This window comes from Dysidea avara, chromosome 9 (genome assembly GCF_963678975.1).
Source record: "Dysidea avara chromosome 9, odDysAvar1.4, whole genome shotgun sequence".
Classification (NCBI taxonomy): domain Eukaryota; kingdom Metazoa; phylum Porifera; class Demospongiae; order Dictyoceratida; family Dysideidae; genus Dysidea; species Dysidea avara.
In genome coordinates this window covers 19,692,657-19,707,217 of record NC_089280.1, presented here as the reverse complement: position 1 = coordinate 19,707,217, position 14,561 = coordinate 19,692,657, and the positions used below count along the sequence as shown (strand labels likewise).

At 39.0% G+C, this 14,561-nt stretch overlaps 1 protein-coding gene across 1 annotated transcript; it reads left to right on the top strand.

The window, feature by feature from the left end:
• The first annotated feature begins 423 nt into the window (after nucleotides 1–423).
• On the top strand, nucleotides 424–3,002 carry LOC136267561 (putative ATP-dependent DNA helicase Q1). Its single transcript, XM_066062723.1, has 3 exons — nucleotides 424–940; nucleotides 1,263–1,651; nucleotides 2,829–3,002. Exons 1-3 carry the CDS (start codon nucleotides 424–426, stop codon nucleotides 3,000–3,002), a joined length of 1,080 nt encoding a protein of 359 aa, XP_065918795.1.
• The last annotated feature ends 11,559 nt before the right edge of the window (nucleotides 3,003–14,561 follow it).

The window sequence follows — 14,561 nt, the reverse complement described above, 5'->3', positions numbered from 1 at the left end:
TAGTTTAGTTAGTTAGTTTAGTTAGTTAGTTAGTGAGTGAGTGAGTCAATCAGTCAGTTGGCATAAAATTATGTTGAATAGAAGTTTTTTTTAAAATTCTATAGAAAAGGGTTTGGGGCTGGTCTGATTACATTTTTGGGTTTGGCTGTGACTAACCGATGCTGCTAAGATGTCATGACAAAATTGAGGCTGATTTAAGGGTGATATTATTGGCTGGAAAGAAAAGCCCACTTCTTGATGATCTCTTCTATCATACTGTATGCTTACAATGCCACAAAACTGCTTTACAGCCTGATTGCTATAAAATAATGAACTCATGTATGTTTAAATGAATTATTATGTCATGGACTTCAATATGAATTCAGCAATTACCCACGCTTCTTTGTGATATAGGAAAAGACATTCAACAACAGTTGAAGTGATATGGATGAGTTTGATGTATTGCTCTCATCTTATGATCTATATGGAGCTACTAAAAGGTGTGTACTTGCTGAATACTTTCATTTAACTCATTTCAAAGAGTTTCAATGTCACATAATTGATGCGGTCTTAGAAAAGAGAGACTCGTTGGTTATTCAACCCACTGGCAGTGGTAAAAGCCTGTGTTACCAATTTCCAGCTGTTTATACAAAGCGATCGACACTTGTAATTACACCAACCATTAGTCTAATGCAAGATCAGACACACGAGTTGGAAAACTTGGGTATTTCTGCTGTTTACTTGGGATCAGCTCAAGCAGATCCCAATGCTGAAAAGAAGGTATTTGGTGCTGATTCAAGTGTAGCAGTGGTTTTTGTGAGCCCAGAATGGTTGTTTAGTGACAAAGACAACCATGTAAAGGTTCAGGCACTAAATGCAAACAATCAATTGGGTCTAGTAGCTATAGACGAAGCTCATCTCGTCTATGATTGGCAAGACTTCAGACAGTCATACAGAAAATGTGAAGAATTGTATGTATTGTTTCCCAATGTTCCTCTGATGGCTCTCTCTGCTACTATTGTTCCTCAAGTAGAGGCAAAATTGAGGTCTTTTATGCATGAATCAGCATGATCCCTTAATTGAGAGAAGTTCAGTCAATCGTGCGAACATTTATTTGGCAGTTAAAGTAAGTAATTTTAAAAGGTCAGATGGCTCAAAAAAATCCGTTTCATTGGACTCTAGAGATTTCAACAATTTTGTAGATCTTGTAACAGATTTGGTTAAGGGGCAATGTAGTATTATTTACACAGATTTTGCTTGTCACGTAGGACCTATTGTTTTAGCTTTGAGGGACAGGGATGTGCTGGCTATTGGATATTATGGCAAAATGAAAGAATCAGAGAAGGGAGAAGCCTACATCAAATGGAAAGGTGGAGAGATCCAGGTGATTGTTGCCACGCGTGCATTTGGGCTTGGTATAAATAAGAGTGATGTAAGGTTTGTCATACGGAATGGTTTGCCTCCATCTATCAGTGCATGGGCACAGGAGTTTGGGAGAGCAGGAAGAGATGGTAAACAGTATTATGCGTACATTTTCTATAATGATAATGACATACAGCATGTTGGGTACTGGGCTAGAGACATGGCAAGGCAGCGTCGTCCTAGTGACATTGATGACGCCGCACAACAGTTTAGTGTTGCCTTGTCATTTTCTTATGCTCATCTAGCAGGGGTATGCAGAAGAAAATTGCTTCTTCAGTTATTTGGAGAAGAACTCTCTAACATTACTTACCCCAAGCAATTTTGTGATATCTGTGATCAAACCATAGGTTTGCTCACAGACAGAAAACCAGAATTAGCCTTACTTATATAAGCTATTGATGAATTGAAAAGTTTAGGTGAGGTGAAAATTACTGAATGGTTGAGGGGTGGAAATGTTGCTTGGATGCAAAATATTGTCAAGGCAAATCCTTCAGCATATGGGAAGAGTCCTCATGGGCTATCTAAGGAATGGTGGAGGTGCTTTATTCATCAGTGCGCTGCAGCAGGATATATTTTACGTGCAATTAAACCAGCTACTTTTGGATCTGCAGCTACAACCATTCAAGGAGCGTATACAAAATTAGAACCAACATATAAAGGAAGAGATGCATTGACCAGTCAAGAGGCAGTATTGCTTCCACAGCTGAACGTGCCTAATGAAAAATTGCAGACATTTGTGTCTAAAACAGCTACAACTCAGAGCACAAGAACAGGAAAAGGAAAGCATATACTTCCAATTCTCAAGACCCTACTATGTTCCAGTGAAAATTGGGTGCCTTTGCAAACCAAGGAAAGGTACCAATATCCAGGTTGGCATGATGAAAGCACTGCTGGAAACGTATTGTACTTTGCTGAAAACATTGAATCTTTACCCCATTACAGTGGTCCACATTTTTTGTGGTCAGACATTCAGCTAAGTAAGAGCAGTACAACTAAAAATAACTTTACGATGCAGATTAATTCAAAATCAGAACATCTGCACTATTGGCTTTCGCGGTGCAATGGGGTCAGAAGATGTGGTCAATGTGACCATGTTTTGCCACGATCATTCATTAAAAACAACTGTAAGCAGCATCCGACAGCTGAGCTGATTTCTATGGAAAGATGTGAAGTAGAATTTGTCTACATTTTCCCCCATAACACAGAAGACCAAAGGAGGTGGATTGGAGGGTTGCTTCGAACTACTGAGGTGGCACCAATGCAGAGTTTGCACAACCATCCAATTGGACAAAGCTTGAGCCACAAGCTCCCTACCAAGGTAGTTTTGGATATTACCAAAACTTTGGATGACAACCCATATTTGACCACTCGTCAATTACAGTGCAGCCAAGGTTTAGGATATTGACCTGGATCTGCTGATCTTTCAGGTAGCAGTTGTGACCGTATCAATTATCATAGGAAAAAGATTGTTAGAGGTTGTAACTACTGTTCTTGGAGATATGGAAAAGATTGCAGACAAAATAGATGACAGAGATGCTATCAATGAAGGTTCACATGAAATATCAGCAGCTTACAAAAAGATTGGAAGGCCATATATGTGAGATTATGCTATTTCTGCTACTATGACATATCAATTCATAATGAGCCCATTAATGAGCCAACTTTTAACTGGAGCTGACTTTGTTGAAACCGACACAATGTATAATGAAAATTCTGAACTGGCTTATTTGTTTAATGCAACCATTTTTGACTACAAAACCATGAAATGGGCTATTGTAGCCCGAATGAGAAGAAACAAAGAGTCCTCTGAGTTTTATCGGTTAGCCTTTAAGTTGATGTTTGACACATGCCAAAGGGATCACTCTAATTTCAAGGTGGGCGAAAGCTTAAAAGGTATAATTGTTGATTGGAGTGATACCGAGGCTAAGGGGTTACGTGAGGTAGTTGGTGAAGACACAGCTGAACGGGTTGTAATGTGCACTGGGTTAGATCTTACCAAAGAGTTGCTGAAAGAGTTAATGCTGGTGTGCTAAAAGGAAACAAAAGAGTAGCTGTGGAAGCATTTTGCTTAATCTCAAAGCATATCATGATTGTCAATGAAAGGCAGTATGTCTTGCAATTATTTAATGTGTTGCGTGACACATCAAAGCTTTCATTGATCCAGCACCTTTAGCATACCACTATCAGAAGAACAGATTGCAATTATCTCTAAGTGTAACTGGTCAGGTGCAAGTAATTGGGTTGAGTGGTGGACAAGGCCTAACCACCTAAGGATGCTTTGCAAACCATTCACAAAGATGACTTCCAGGACATGGAATAAGGCTCCACGAAACACCAATGGAGTGGAAAGGGCAAATTCATTGGCCAAAGATGGTGACAGCAAGAAGAAATCTTTACATTGTGCAATGCAATCCCTTTATGAAAAGGACAAGATTTTCACATTGCAGTACATTGCAGCTGATGGCAGTTCCAAAATAACATACCGCTCTGATGCATCTGAAGAACAGCGAATGAAAGCTGCATGTAAAAGAAAGGTGCGCCAATTTGCTAGTAATGACAAAACAGCGTCTTTGGGACCACCTGATAAGAAGCAGCACTTTGAAACAAAGTCACAGCCACTGAAAAAGGCTAAATGTAAGCAAGACAGTAAAACTAGAAAATGTGTAGAACTAGTGGAGAGAAGCATGAAGTAGAAGTTCGCTATAATGATGGTATGTGGTACAGAGGATGGCTATCTACTTTCAACATTGATACTGGGAAGTGGATTGTAAGGTTTTATGATGATGATGAGACTACAGAAGTTGACTTCCCAGATGAAGATGTCCAACCAGTTAAGAAGTAAAATATCATGATTAAAAACTTGAATAGCAAACAGGCGATGATTAAACTTGGTGACTTGGTCTGACATTGCTACTTTTGTTTAACGATTAGTAGGCAAACACAACTACACTGTATTTACATGTTCACAAATGAATCATCCAGGATGTATTTATTACACAGTGGTAAACACTCAGTCTGCTAATAGAGCTCCAACAAGTATTTGATTAACTATAATATTATAGTGAAATTGTTTATTGACATAAAGTCAACGAGTGCTTGTTTACTCAGAAATTTTATCACTTCCCACAAGCTTTCCATCTGATTGTGGATTTACAATAGACTATACAAAGATTTATCTCAATAAGCAAATTTTTTATCTTTCTTACGATAGGTGTTTAGGTATCTAGATGATCTTTTTATATTCACATTGCTGGTTTCATGTCATTGTAGTTTAGCCTGGGTTTATTATATCCACTGGCTGAGCAAACAGAAAGTCCATTACAGCTAAAATTAGTATAGCCATCATAATGGCTTTGCAATAATGCATGCACTACTTATTTGTACAGTCTTTTCTTCTTCACCTTTATCCTGGATGAATTTCTGGTGTCAAGCCTTTGAAAACTTGCATGCAATGATGATCTGAGTATGTAATTGGCATGGTTGCTGAATGGTCTGCTACCCCTAAATGATATGTGCATAGTGTAAGCCAGTGGTGAGCTACAGTTACTCAAAAGTTATAGACCATTACTGTGCGCATATCTACAAGCTATAAGAATACAGATTAATCAAGTTTATGGTTTCAAATATGCTACTATAATTCCAGTAAAAAAAGATAGCGTGGATTCAGGGGCTAAAAAAGGGCTATAGTTGTGGCCAGAAAGCTAGTTGTAAATGACTTGGCTAATTTTCTTTTTAAATGGTGATTGCAATAGCTGTAAAACTTAGACAAAACAGTCCGCTGCACCACAGAGAAGTAGCTATTAATTATTAAGACTTTACAGCACAAGTGCTGAAGGTCTGTAGGACTCCTGGTCCTATAGCCTATAAAGTTGTATGTTTGAAATGGTGGAGAAAGGAGAAAAATCCATGACTGGAACTGGGTAGCCTCGAACCTGCAGCCTCGAACCTGCAGCCATCCGATTAATGCTCAAATGCTTACAGGGGTATGCCAAGTAGTCAGGATGTCTTCTTGTGAATTTCAAGTATATGTATTCATAGGAAGCTTAGAGAGTGACTTTCTTATCTCAAAGTGGAACTAAGTGAACATTATTTTATTTATTAAGACTTTACAGCACAAGTGCTGAAGGTCTGTAGGACTCATGGTCCTACAGCCTGTTTAAGGTTGTTACAGAAAGTTTATGTTTGAAAAGGTGGAGAAAGGAGAAAAAATCCATGACAGCCTCAAACCAGCAGCCATATGATTAATGCTTGAATGCGTACAGAGTTTCAGTCTTCCAGGCGGTCAGGATGTCTTCTCCTTGTTAATTGCAAGTATATAAACTCAAAGTTGGTATACCCAGCTATGTGTTGTACATCGTAACTCTTGCAATTCACTAAAGGGCCCATTTGACTAAAAGTATCTCAAGATCCAATCTTTAGATAGCCTCTGGTATGCTCACCTAATAGGTGAAGGAAGACAAACCTGCATTCACCACATTACTTTTATAAAGAGGTTTGCAAATATCAATTGTGGGTTTAAATTTTGGGCACAAAAATGAAATGATTGTGGGTTTCACTGGTTGTAGTGATACCATTTTAAACCAAATAACCACATTGTGGATGAATAAAGCAGCCTAAGGTGCTAAAATAAACACTTAGACATATAGGTTGTGAATTTTTGAGGCATCTTTTCATGCAATTGAAATGTACTCTGTAGAAAAACAATCCTCACATTACAAAAATGATTATTTAGTGATGCTTAGTAACTGAGCTATGCAATGCTGACTCACTCAATTCTTTTTGCTTCACAACAATGCCCTAACTAAACCAACATGTTTAACTCAAACCCACAATACAAAACTTTAAGCAGCTCTAATTCAAACCCACAATGCAAAACTTTAAGCATCTATATAAACAATCAAAGGGAACTAATGCTTTGTAGCTGTCTCAGTATTAAAGGCAGTTGTGGTCAGGGCTATATCATGATATCGCCCTAACCACAGGGCAATATCTAGATATCACCCTGTGGTCAGGGAGATATGTGATATATAACCCTGTGGTTTCCTTTGATCTGAGGTGTCAAAGTGGTATATAGCAATATACACCCCCCACTTCCTGGTTTGGCTGAGATATCGGAGAGTATTAAAAGCTGTATGGCTTCATATGACCCTGTATTAAATGGGTAAGGCTATTATGAAATCTCTTTTCCCTTCATCTAGTACGTAGTTTGTGGAGATCATGTGAGTACAAGTGTTGGTGGGGATAATCTTGTAATTAGTGTATTTTAAGTGGTTGGCGTAAAATCTTCTCTTTATTTGTAGTGCATATAGTGACTCCATAATGCTTTTTACGCCAATGATTTTAGCGTAAAAGCTTGTCATTAAGTACTTAATGGGAAGATTGGTGTAAAATCTTCCCTTTAGGTATAAAGAAGTGATTGGTGTAAAATCTTCTCATTAAGCATAAAGACAATGTTTACCAATATACGCCAACGTCTGCATAACTGTTTAGGTCAAACAGTAGGAATCCAGGCAGGGGTGTAGCCAAGGGTGGGCATGGGCGGGCATTTGCCCAACCATCACAGTTTCTTGCCCAACCATCACAAACTTTTGCCCAACCATCACAAGTAGCTTAAGATTCACACGAGGATTCACAGCAGCACATAAAACAACCCTACTTTAATGCTGTAAAGCGTAAACGTGTACCTCATTTACTGAACCATGACTTCGAAAGAGGGATCGAGATAGATGGTGTATCACGTGATCCATGATGCAGAAAATCCCTTGGGAAGTTCTTATAATTACACTTCATGTAGATGCATGTGCCACGCTCCTTGGACTTTGGCACGGTTTAAATTCGAAATTTAAAATGGACGTGGTACACTATAGTCGTGGTACTGTATCTCTAAGTCACAGTGAGGGATAATCGTCAGTAGGATTCAGTGTGGATGGTGTTGGCAGCAAGACTTCGTTTCAGAGGACTTGTCAAGCGTATTTTCTTGATAAGGAAAGTACTGTATAGCCTAACTTACTGCTGATGAAAGAAAATGGGAAAACGTACTCTTCTAGATAAAAATAATGGCAGGGGAGCTGGAAATGGAGAAAAGGTCAAGTCATTATAAAGTGTCATGTGCACAATTTGTACTGATTAACTGAGTTGCGGTTTACACCGGATTCATGCAAAATGTACATTGGCTGCTATGAGTCTGGGACGAAGCATTCTTGGCATGCTGATATTTGTGATAGGACTCATTATAGTTCATAAATTAGCGCCCCCGGCCTTCATTTGGGGCCATGTGGCATTTACTTGAAAAAGCATTACATATCGCTGTGGTGGTTGGTCTGTGTTAGGCGCAATCTGTGAATTTGCGTAGTTTATAAATTGCGCTGCGCAGTTTGTGAACTACCGTAAGAGCTGTGTATTTATGAACATCAACTGGATTCTGGTCCATTTAGCGTGCTGTTATGATTCAAGTGCATATCATAGCTGCTTTCAGGGAGGAATAACAGGCTTCTTTTATATTAGGCTGAAGGGACATGGATAAAGACGCATTCTAGCCATATCTCTCCCTCCACTGAGGTTCCTTTGCGTGCTTGCAAGCTGGCCTGGATAAGGTGCATACTGTCTTTCTCTCTCAGTTTTGCCCTCTGCGTACCACAGCATTTGTGGTAGCTAGCAGTTTCATCTCGTTTTGATCAGCTGATCAGTGGCACATGTACAGCCCAGCCAGCATGTATTTTTTCTAACAGTTGTCCAGCACAAACACCACACATGCATGCTCCACCAGTAATGAAATGTATATCGGCACATAAGGTTTGGTGCATTGTAATCCAACATCATATTTTTAATGTCCATGGTACACGTACTTATAGTTTCACTCTCACATTATCCCATGCATGCAGATGTAACACAACACGCAGTTACATAATGTCACCTCATACAGCTACTAGTGCAAACATATAGTGTTTGGAATCAGTTATGCTGTGTTACACATGTAGCTAAGTATACTCCATTACATGAGTTACAAAGGCACAGCTCCATTTGATCAATTTTGATGAACAGCAAGACCTAGAAAAGTTATACCCACTTTCATCTTGCCTGGCTGTAACCACATGTCTTCCTAGACACCGTTCATGGTACCGTACGTACCCCTGACGATAGTGTTGCACCGATATCCAAATTAGCTGATTATTCCGATAACCGATATTAAGCAACAGAATTAGCCGATACCGATAACCGATCCGATATACACTAATAACACTAACACTCATCCTCATCATTATTAAATGGCTCATATTAGTGACATAACCATTGATATACAGCTCATTCTAGGCTAAAATGTAAAGTTATATGTATACCACAAGTAAAAGTTACTCATGGTAAACAGGTTTTAAGTACATTTTACTACTGCTATACAGTTGAGACAAGTGGCTGGTACTACATAGAAACCTAAAAACCTCAGTTTATTGTTGGGCATGGCCTAAACCCTGACAGTTTATGATGGGCATGGCCTGTAGTCACTGCTAAACCATTAACACATAACTTACTTAAAATGCCAAATAACTTATGTCTAGCCTCCCCCACATCGTTATACTACACAGCACAGTGGAGATTAACATCGGCCTTGATTTAATCAAAACCGATTAATCGGCTAGTAGCCAATATCGGCCCGATACCAATTATTGAACCGATTATCGGTGCAACACTACCTGATGAGCAACTATTGCACCTGACCTATGGAATCCACAATTGAATACAAAAATTTGTTTGCATAACTAGACCCCACCATGTCAGTCATATCATCATCCAAGCTACACGAGAATGATAATAGTCATCAAGTGATTCTGAATAAACGAACATTATCTGTTAATAATGCATGCGACACATCACAACACATTGGAATATACAACAGCTATGAAAAGAAATTCACTGATTCACCAAGAAATCCAACTATTCACCAAGAAAGTTAGAACAATATAGATACAAGCGTGTATACGTTTACTTAATGGTACAAATGAGTACACAGAATGTGATGATGTGTATTGAACCGTTTGCTGAAACAATTAATAGGTGCATAATTATAATAATTTTTGTGGCATAGTCTAACTTATTTCAATACATTTCATTTTAAACAAAGGATAGTTGACAGTGGGTAGTCTGCACAAACAGAGTAAAGTCAAATAGTTAACTGAAACAGGTGCCAGACTTCATGTATTCATCTGAATGTGTCCCCAACAATAATTAGGCCACTACACTTTGCTTTCAGCCATGTTCAGCCAGTTACACAACATTGCATGGGAAGCTCCTTTGGAACCATTCCAGTCACTACAGTATCAGAAAATACAGATAACTTCTGCTACACGTGTAGGGAAGCCATTACGTGAAGCTAGCTACCACAAATCAACATCTTCCACTGTCAGCAAAGATACATAAAAGAAGAAGACTCAAGTAGGTCCATGATGTTCGCATTATGAGTACTGAGGCATAGGTGGTGGAGACAGGGGGCCATGCCCCCCACTTTTATGGGGGACTGTTTCTCAACTGTTGCAACTAATGATGGTGGCCTAATTTTGTCATTCTCATTCTGTAATTACACAGAACTTTGTGAAGGGCAGGCACAAACAAAGCAGGTTTAGTTTCTTACCCTTTGCTTGGCAGGCAAATATAGAACATCTTCCTGAACTTCACTACATGAGCTCTGGGTAGTTAACAAACCGGCTTCTTTGTTTCTGCAATGAAAGGGCTAGCTAATTAGAAAGTATCACCGGCTTCTTTGACTCCATTCAAAACTGACGTCTGTTATCTTCTGCACCTTCTCCTCTGTAAAGTTACTGCTTTTCTTTTGGAGGTGTGATTGGGATCAAGATATTTTCCTCTACAGAAGCTCTCTGTGCGTGACCCTTTCTGACGTATCTCAGTCTAGACTCATCAGTAGTAGTGATTCGAAACTCACACCTCGCATACACTGCCACGAGGAAATCTCGTGATCCAACACTTGGAACGACGGTAGGTCGGCAATCGATACAACTGTAATTTGTCGCATCTCGCGTTATCCCTTGCCATATGTCAGTTCGACACCTGCGCAATTTATAAATTGTTGCGCATTTTATGAATTCACAAAATGCGCAGCGCAATTTATAAACTGCGCAAATTCTATAGAGCATTTTCAACACGTGATCTTCATTACGTAATTTAAAGTTTCGCCTACGCGTCCACCGTATTGGTGCACCACTGTACTGGTGAACCGTGTAATAGTTCGCTCAGTGTATTGTGTTTACAGTGATTCTTCTGGCGGTGAAGAGAACTCATACTAGAAGTGGAAGAGAAGTACAGCCCTGGTAATTCTGTACAAGGTTGATTAGTAACTGCACGAAGGGGCCGACCAAAGTAGAGCCATTCAATAGGGAATTTCTCTTAAGGCTATTCTGGACAAGTTTCGTTACTCTGTTTGCTGTTGTTACTAAAGGTATTGGCTACTGGCCGGAGTACCGCCCACGAGATTTAACTCAGCAGATCCATTTATGTAGCTGAGTTTGAGCTACTGAGTGTGAATGGTTCAGGCTCAGCCTGATTTTTAGTGAGATATGAGCTCTGTATGTCTTAATACTAATTAATTGTTCCATGATAGAAACTGCTTAGCTATGATGTGCTATGATTCTTTGGTCCATTGTATATATGTAGCCAGCTGTCACCTACAAATACTCAGTGCACATATTGCAATTGGGATTGCCGAAAGGGAGACTCTGGGAGGTGTCTTTCACAGACCTTGCAATCAATGCTATACTTTTAGGTATTACTGCTGAGGTGATGAGACTGATGATGTTAAAGTGTCTTTATGTTTGATGACTTAATCCTTCCTTTATATGGCCATATCTGAACTGTAGAAATGATAGTTTTGTTAGAATAAGTGAGCATTCTATTAGACTAATTGAACAGTTCTGTACAGAAATGAATGAGCTTCAATTTCAGTTGAATTCTGAACACACTCTGAGTTCAGATAATAGATGGGTCACTATACTAGTCGTATCTGCCCCTCAGATGTATGCAAATGCAAAAACCTACAAAACCAAACATGTACAATAATCATACACTAAATGCAAGAACTTCATGAAAATTATAATTTTGGGTGATCCACTTCACAACTGTGAAGTGGTGAGTCTCAGTGGTGGTTAATACAATAAACTTTGACATGATTGTCATAACTGGCTTATCCAGTGTACATAGATGTGAGAAGTTAAACTACATTCATGTAGTGCTGATGGGACACATGGACAGACATGACAACATTTAACCAGAAGTGATAGATTCCCCTGATGTGTGCCGGTACTGTTTATGTCATTAAATTGCAGATAGCTACTGGTTTTCTGGTAAACAGTACATGGAGTCCAAGAATATGGCTGTTTTTCTATAACAATACAACAAATCTTACAAATGACACGTGTGGACTGATCCATCTGAATGCATATAGATTTTCTGGACATCTACTATCTAATCTACTACTCTAAATTTGCATGTAATTGATCATGACACTTGAGTTTGCATGCAGGTGTGCAGAAGATCTTCATGCAATTCTGTTTGTGTGCAGCACTCGCCATGGAGAAATAACTACTAGTATATTACCTGTAAATTGTCCAATAAGACCAAGTGTCTAGTCATACCACCATGGCATAGCTATCAAGAACAGAACACATGTGGCACTACGTAAAATCTGGCTTATTGAGATTTGCATTTGCTGGGCATATTTCAGTAGTCATAATTATTACAGTTGTCTCCCTTTCGTGTTAGTGCTGACAACCCAAGCCTATCTAACACCTAGTAAGCCATACTAAGTGCTGTACCTGGGTGTTGTTATTGCTGGACAGCAACCTAAAATGGGCACAGCATACAGGTATCAACATGATCACTGCAAAGGCAAATTCAGTGTTTAGCAGTTAGCTAAATGCTATTGTTATAATACATGTGTTCGTCTCATTCCTCAATATGCCTTTATACAGTCTGGTCTCCATACCATGAACAAAACATTTACAAACTAGAGATGGTGCAGAGGAGGCCAACAAGGTTGTTGCGCTGAACAACTAATATAACTCTAGCTAGTGCCCCCTTACTCGGAAATGTTGAACAGCCTTACCCATGATCCCAGTCCTTTGACATTAAACCACTACACACTGGAATGATCACTCTTGTCAGGGATACCAAGATGTGGGTGTTTAACACGGGGAAATTCCCTCGAGATTTTATAAAGAACGGCTTCTTTCAGCGCAGTCCCGGCAACTTTCGTGCTTATTAATCACCCTCCAAGCCTTCTAAAGCACTGCCAAATATGCAATTCTCTTCCACAGCAACCATTACTTCTCTCCACTGCCAGAAGAATACTGTAAACACGCTATACTGAACGAACTATTATACGGTTCACCCAAGGGGTCCGACACTCTTGAAATCTCGTACACTTCGTCAGAAATCACATTTGAAATCATGAAATCACACACTCAAAAGAAATCAGAAATCACACTTTTTGAAAACGAAAATCGTAAAACTCCGTATATTTCCGTAAATTACGGACGCATTGAATGACGCTTATTATTAATTAGAACATAACAGAAGTGATTTAAGGCCCGAATCACTTGATCTGGCACTGGTTCGGTTGCCAATCTCTTGAATTTTACACAGCCCAAGCTGAGTCCACTAATGGTCAAAAGCTTCCATCACTGGAGCCACACGAGTAGTGACCTGAGAATCTATCTCGGAATCTATTCTGTGTTAACTAGCAATTTAGGCTCTACTCGCAGCTACAAGTGACAGTGACTACATGGATTAATGATGAAACTGGTAAACCATGTAGGAGGGCTGTAAACTATAAGCACACTTTTGCAAAGAAAGTAGTCCCCAGCATTAGTTCAGGACAAATATTTATGCAGCTTGTCTTTAAAACATGTATGTCAGTGCTTGTTAGTAACTAGCTACTAGGTGTAACTTTTCAAAGATTAGCTCACATAATATGATTCTGCTTGTTCAGCTGACCCACTAAACATCTTTGCACAACTTGAAGCAAACATTTCATATAAAACAATCCCGGCATACACAATGAAGACCATGGATGTATCCAGATCAGTCGACTGTGTACTTAAGTGTTTCCTGCCACTGTGGTTGTTAGTCAATATGAAATGAGATCAGGGTTGTTAACAGAGAGCCATTCCAGTTTTCAATAGCTACCATTGTGAAGGAAAGGATGTGCACATTACTGATTTTAGCAGAGATATTGTTTATATCAACTTTCAGGTGTGATTTAATCTATTGTGTATTATCAAACTGCATGATAGGTAATACATACAAGTGGCTATCTTTCTGCATATAAGTCAGCTTCATGCAGATTAAATACATCACAGATAAGGTTTATAAGTTCTGCTAAATTTTGCAGGTATATGTTCATTGCTGGCAATGCATCATACTGGTTATCTGAAGAACTGATAATGCAGGATGCATTGGAGCTAACAGTGTATAGCACACAAATTTTACGGAGAACAATTACTTAATCATTACTGATTGGGTCCAAGTCTATCTCCTACCAAAGATACTGTTTTAAAATTCACCATGACTCAGTGATAAAAGTGTAACTGAAATCATGTGGACCCACGGATGACACGCAACCATGTAATAGTAACCGATTCCAACATACTTAATTAATCACATGTATCACCATCAGCTACTTTTATTATTATGTTACTGAGCATGCCGATGTGCCAAGGGGTGAGTAATGGTCCAAGGAAAGAAATACACAAGATAACAACAGTACTGCTTTATTATATCTACTGGTATAGACAATGCCTAACATTGTCTATACCATTTTTTGCTTAACATTTTTACCTTACCATTTTTTGCCTAACATTTTTTTGCCTACCATTTTTTGCCTAACATTGTCTATATAGACAATGCCTAACATTGTCTATACCATTTTTTACTTTACAGCACAAGTATGTAGTAGCTATATGATAATGCTTTCTGTCTCAATCACTGAAGTTGGCAAATTATTCCAGTTGACGACAGCTCTTGGAAAGAAGGAATGCCGATTCATGTAGTTAAGTACCTGGATGAAGTGGTAAGGGTAGTGATGTCCAGTTGAACATTGTGTGGCTAAGAGGATAATGGTATTGATAGGTCAGATAAGTTGTGGATTGCCTCGTAAA

Coding starts and splice junctions, on each gene's coding strand:
- LOC136267561 (XM_066062723.1), top strand. CDS start 424: ATGGATGAGTTTGATGTATTGCTCTCATCTTATGATCTATATGGAGCT. Junction 941..1,262: donor CAGACAGTCATACAGAAAAT/GTGAAGAATTGT, acceptor CTATTGTTTTAG/CTTTGAGGGACAGGGATGTG. Junction 1,652..2,828: donor CTTATGCTCATCTAGCAGGG/GTATGCAGAAGA, acceptor CTGATCTTTCAG/GTAGCAGTTGTGACCGTATC.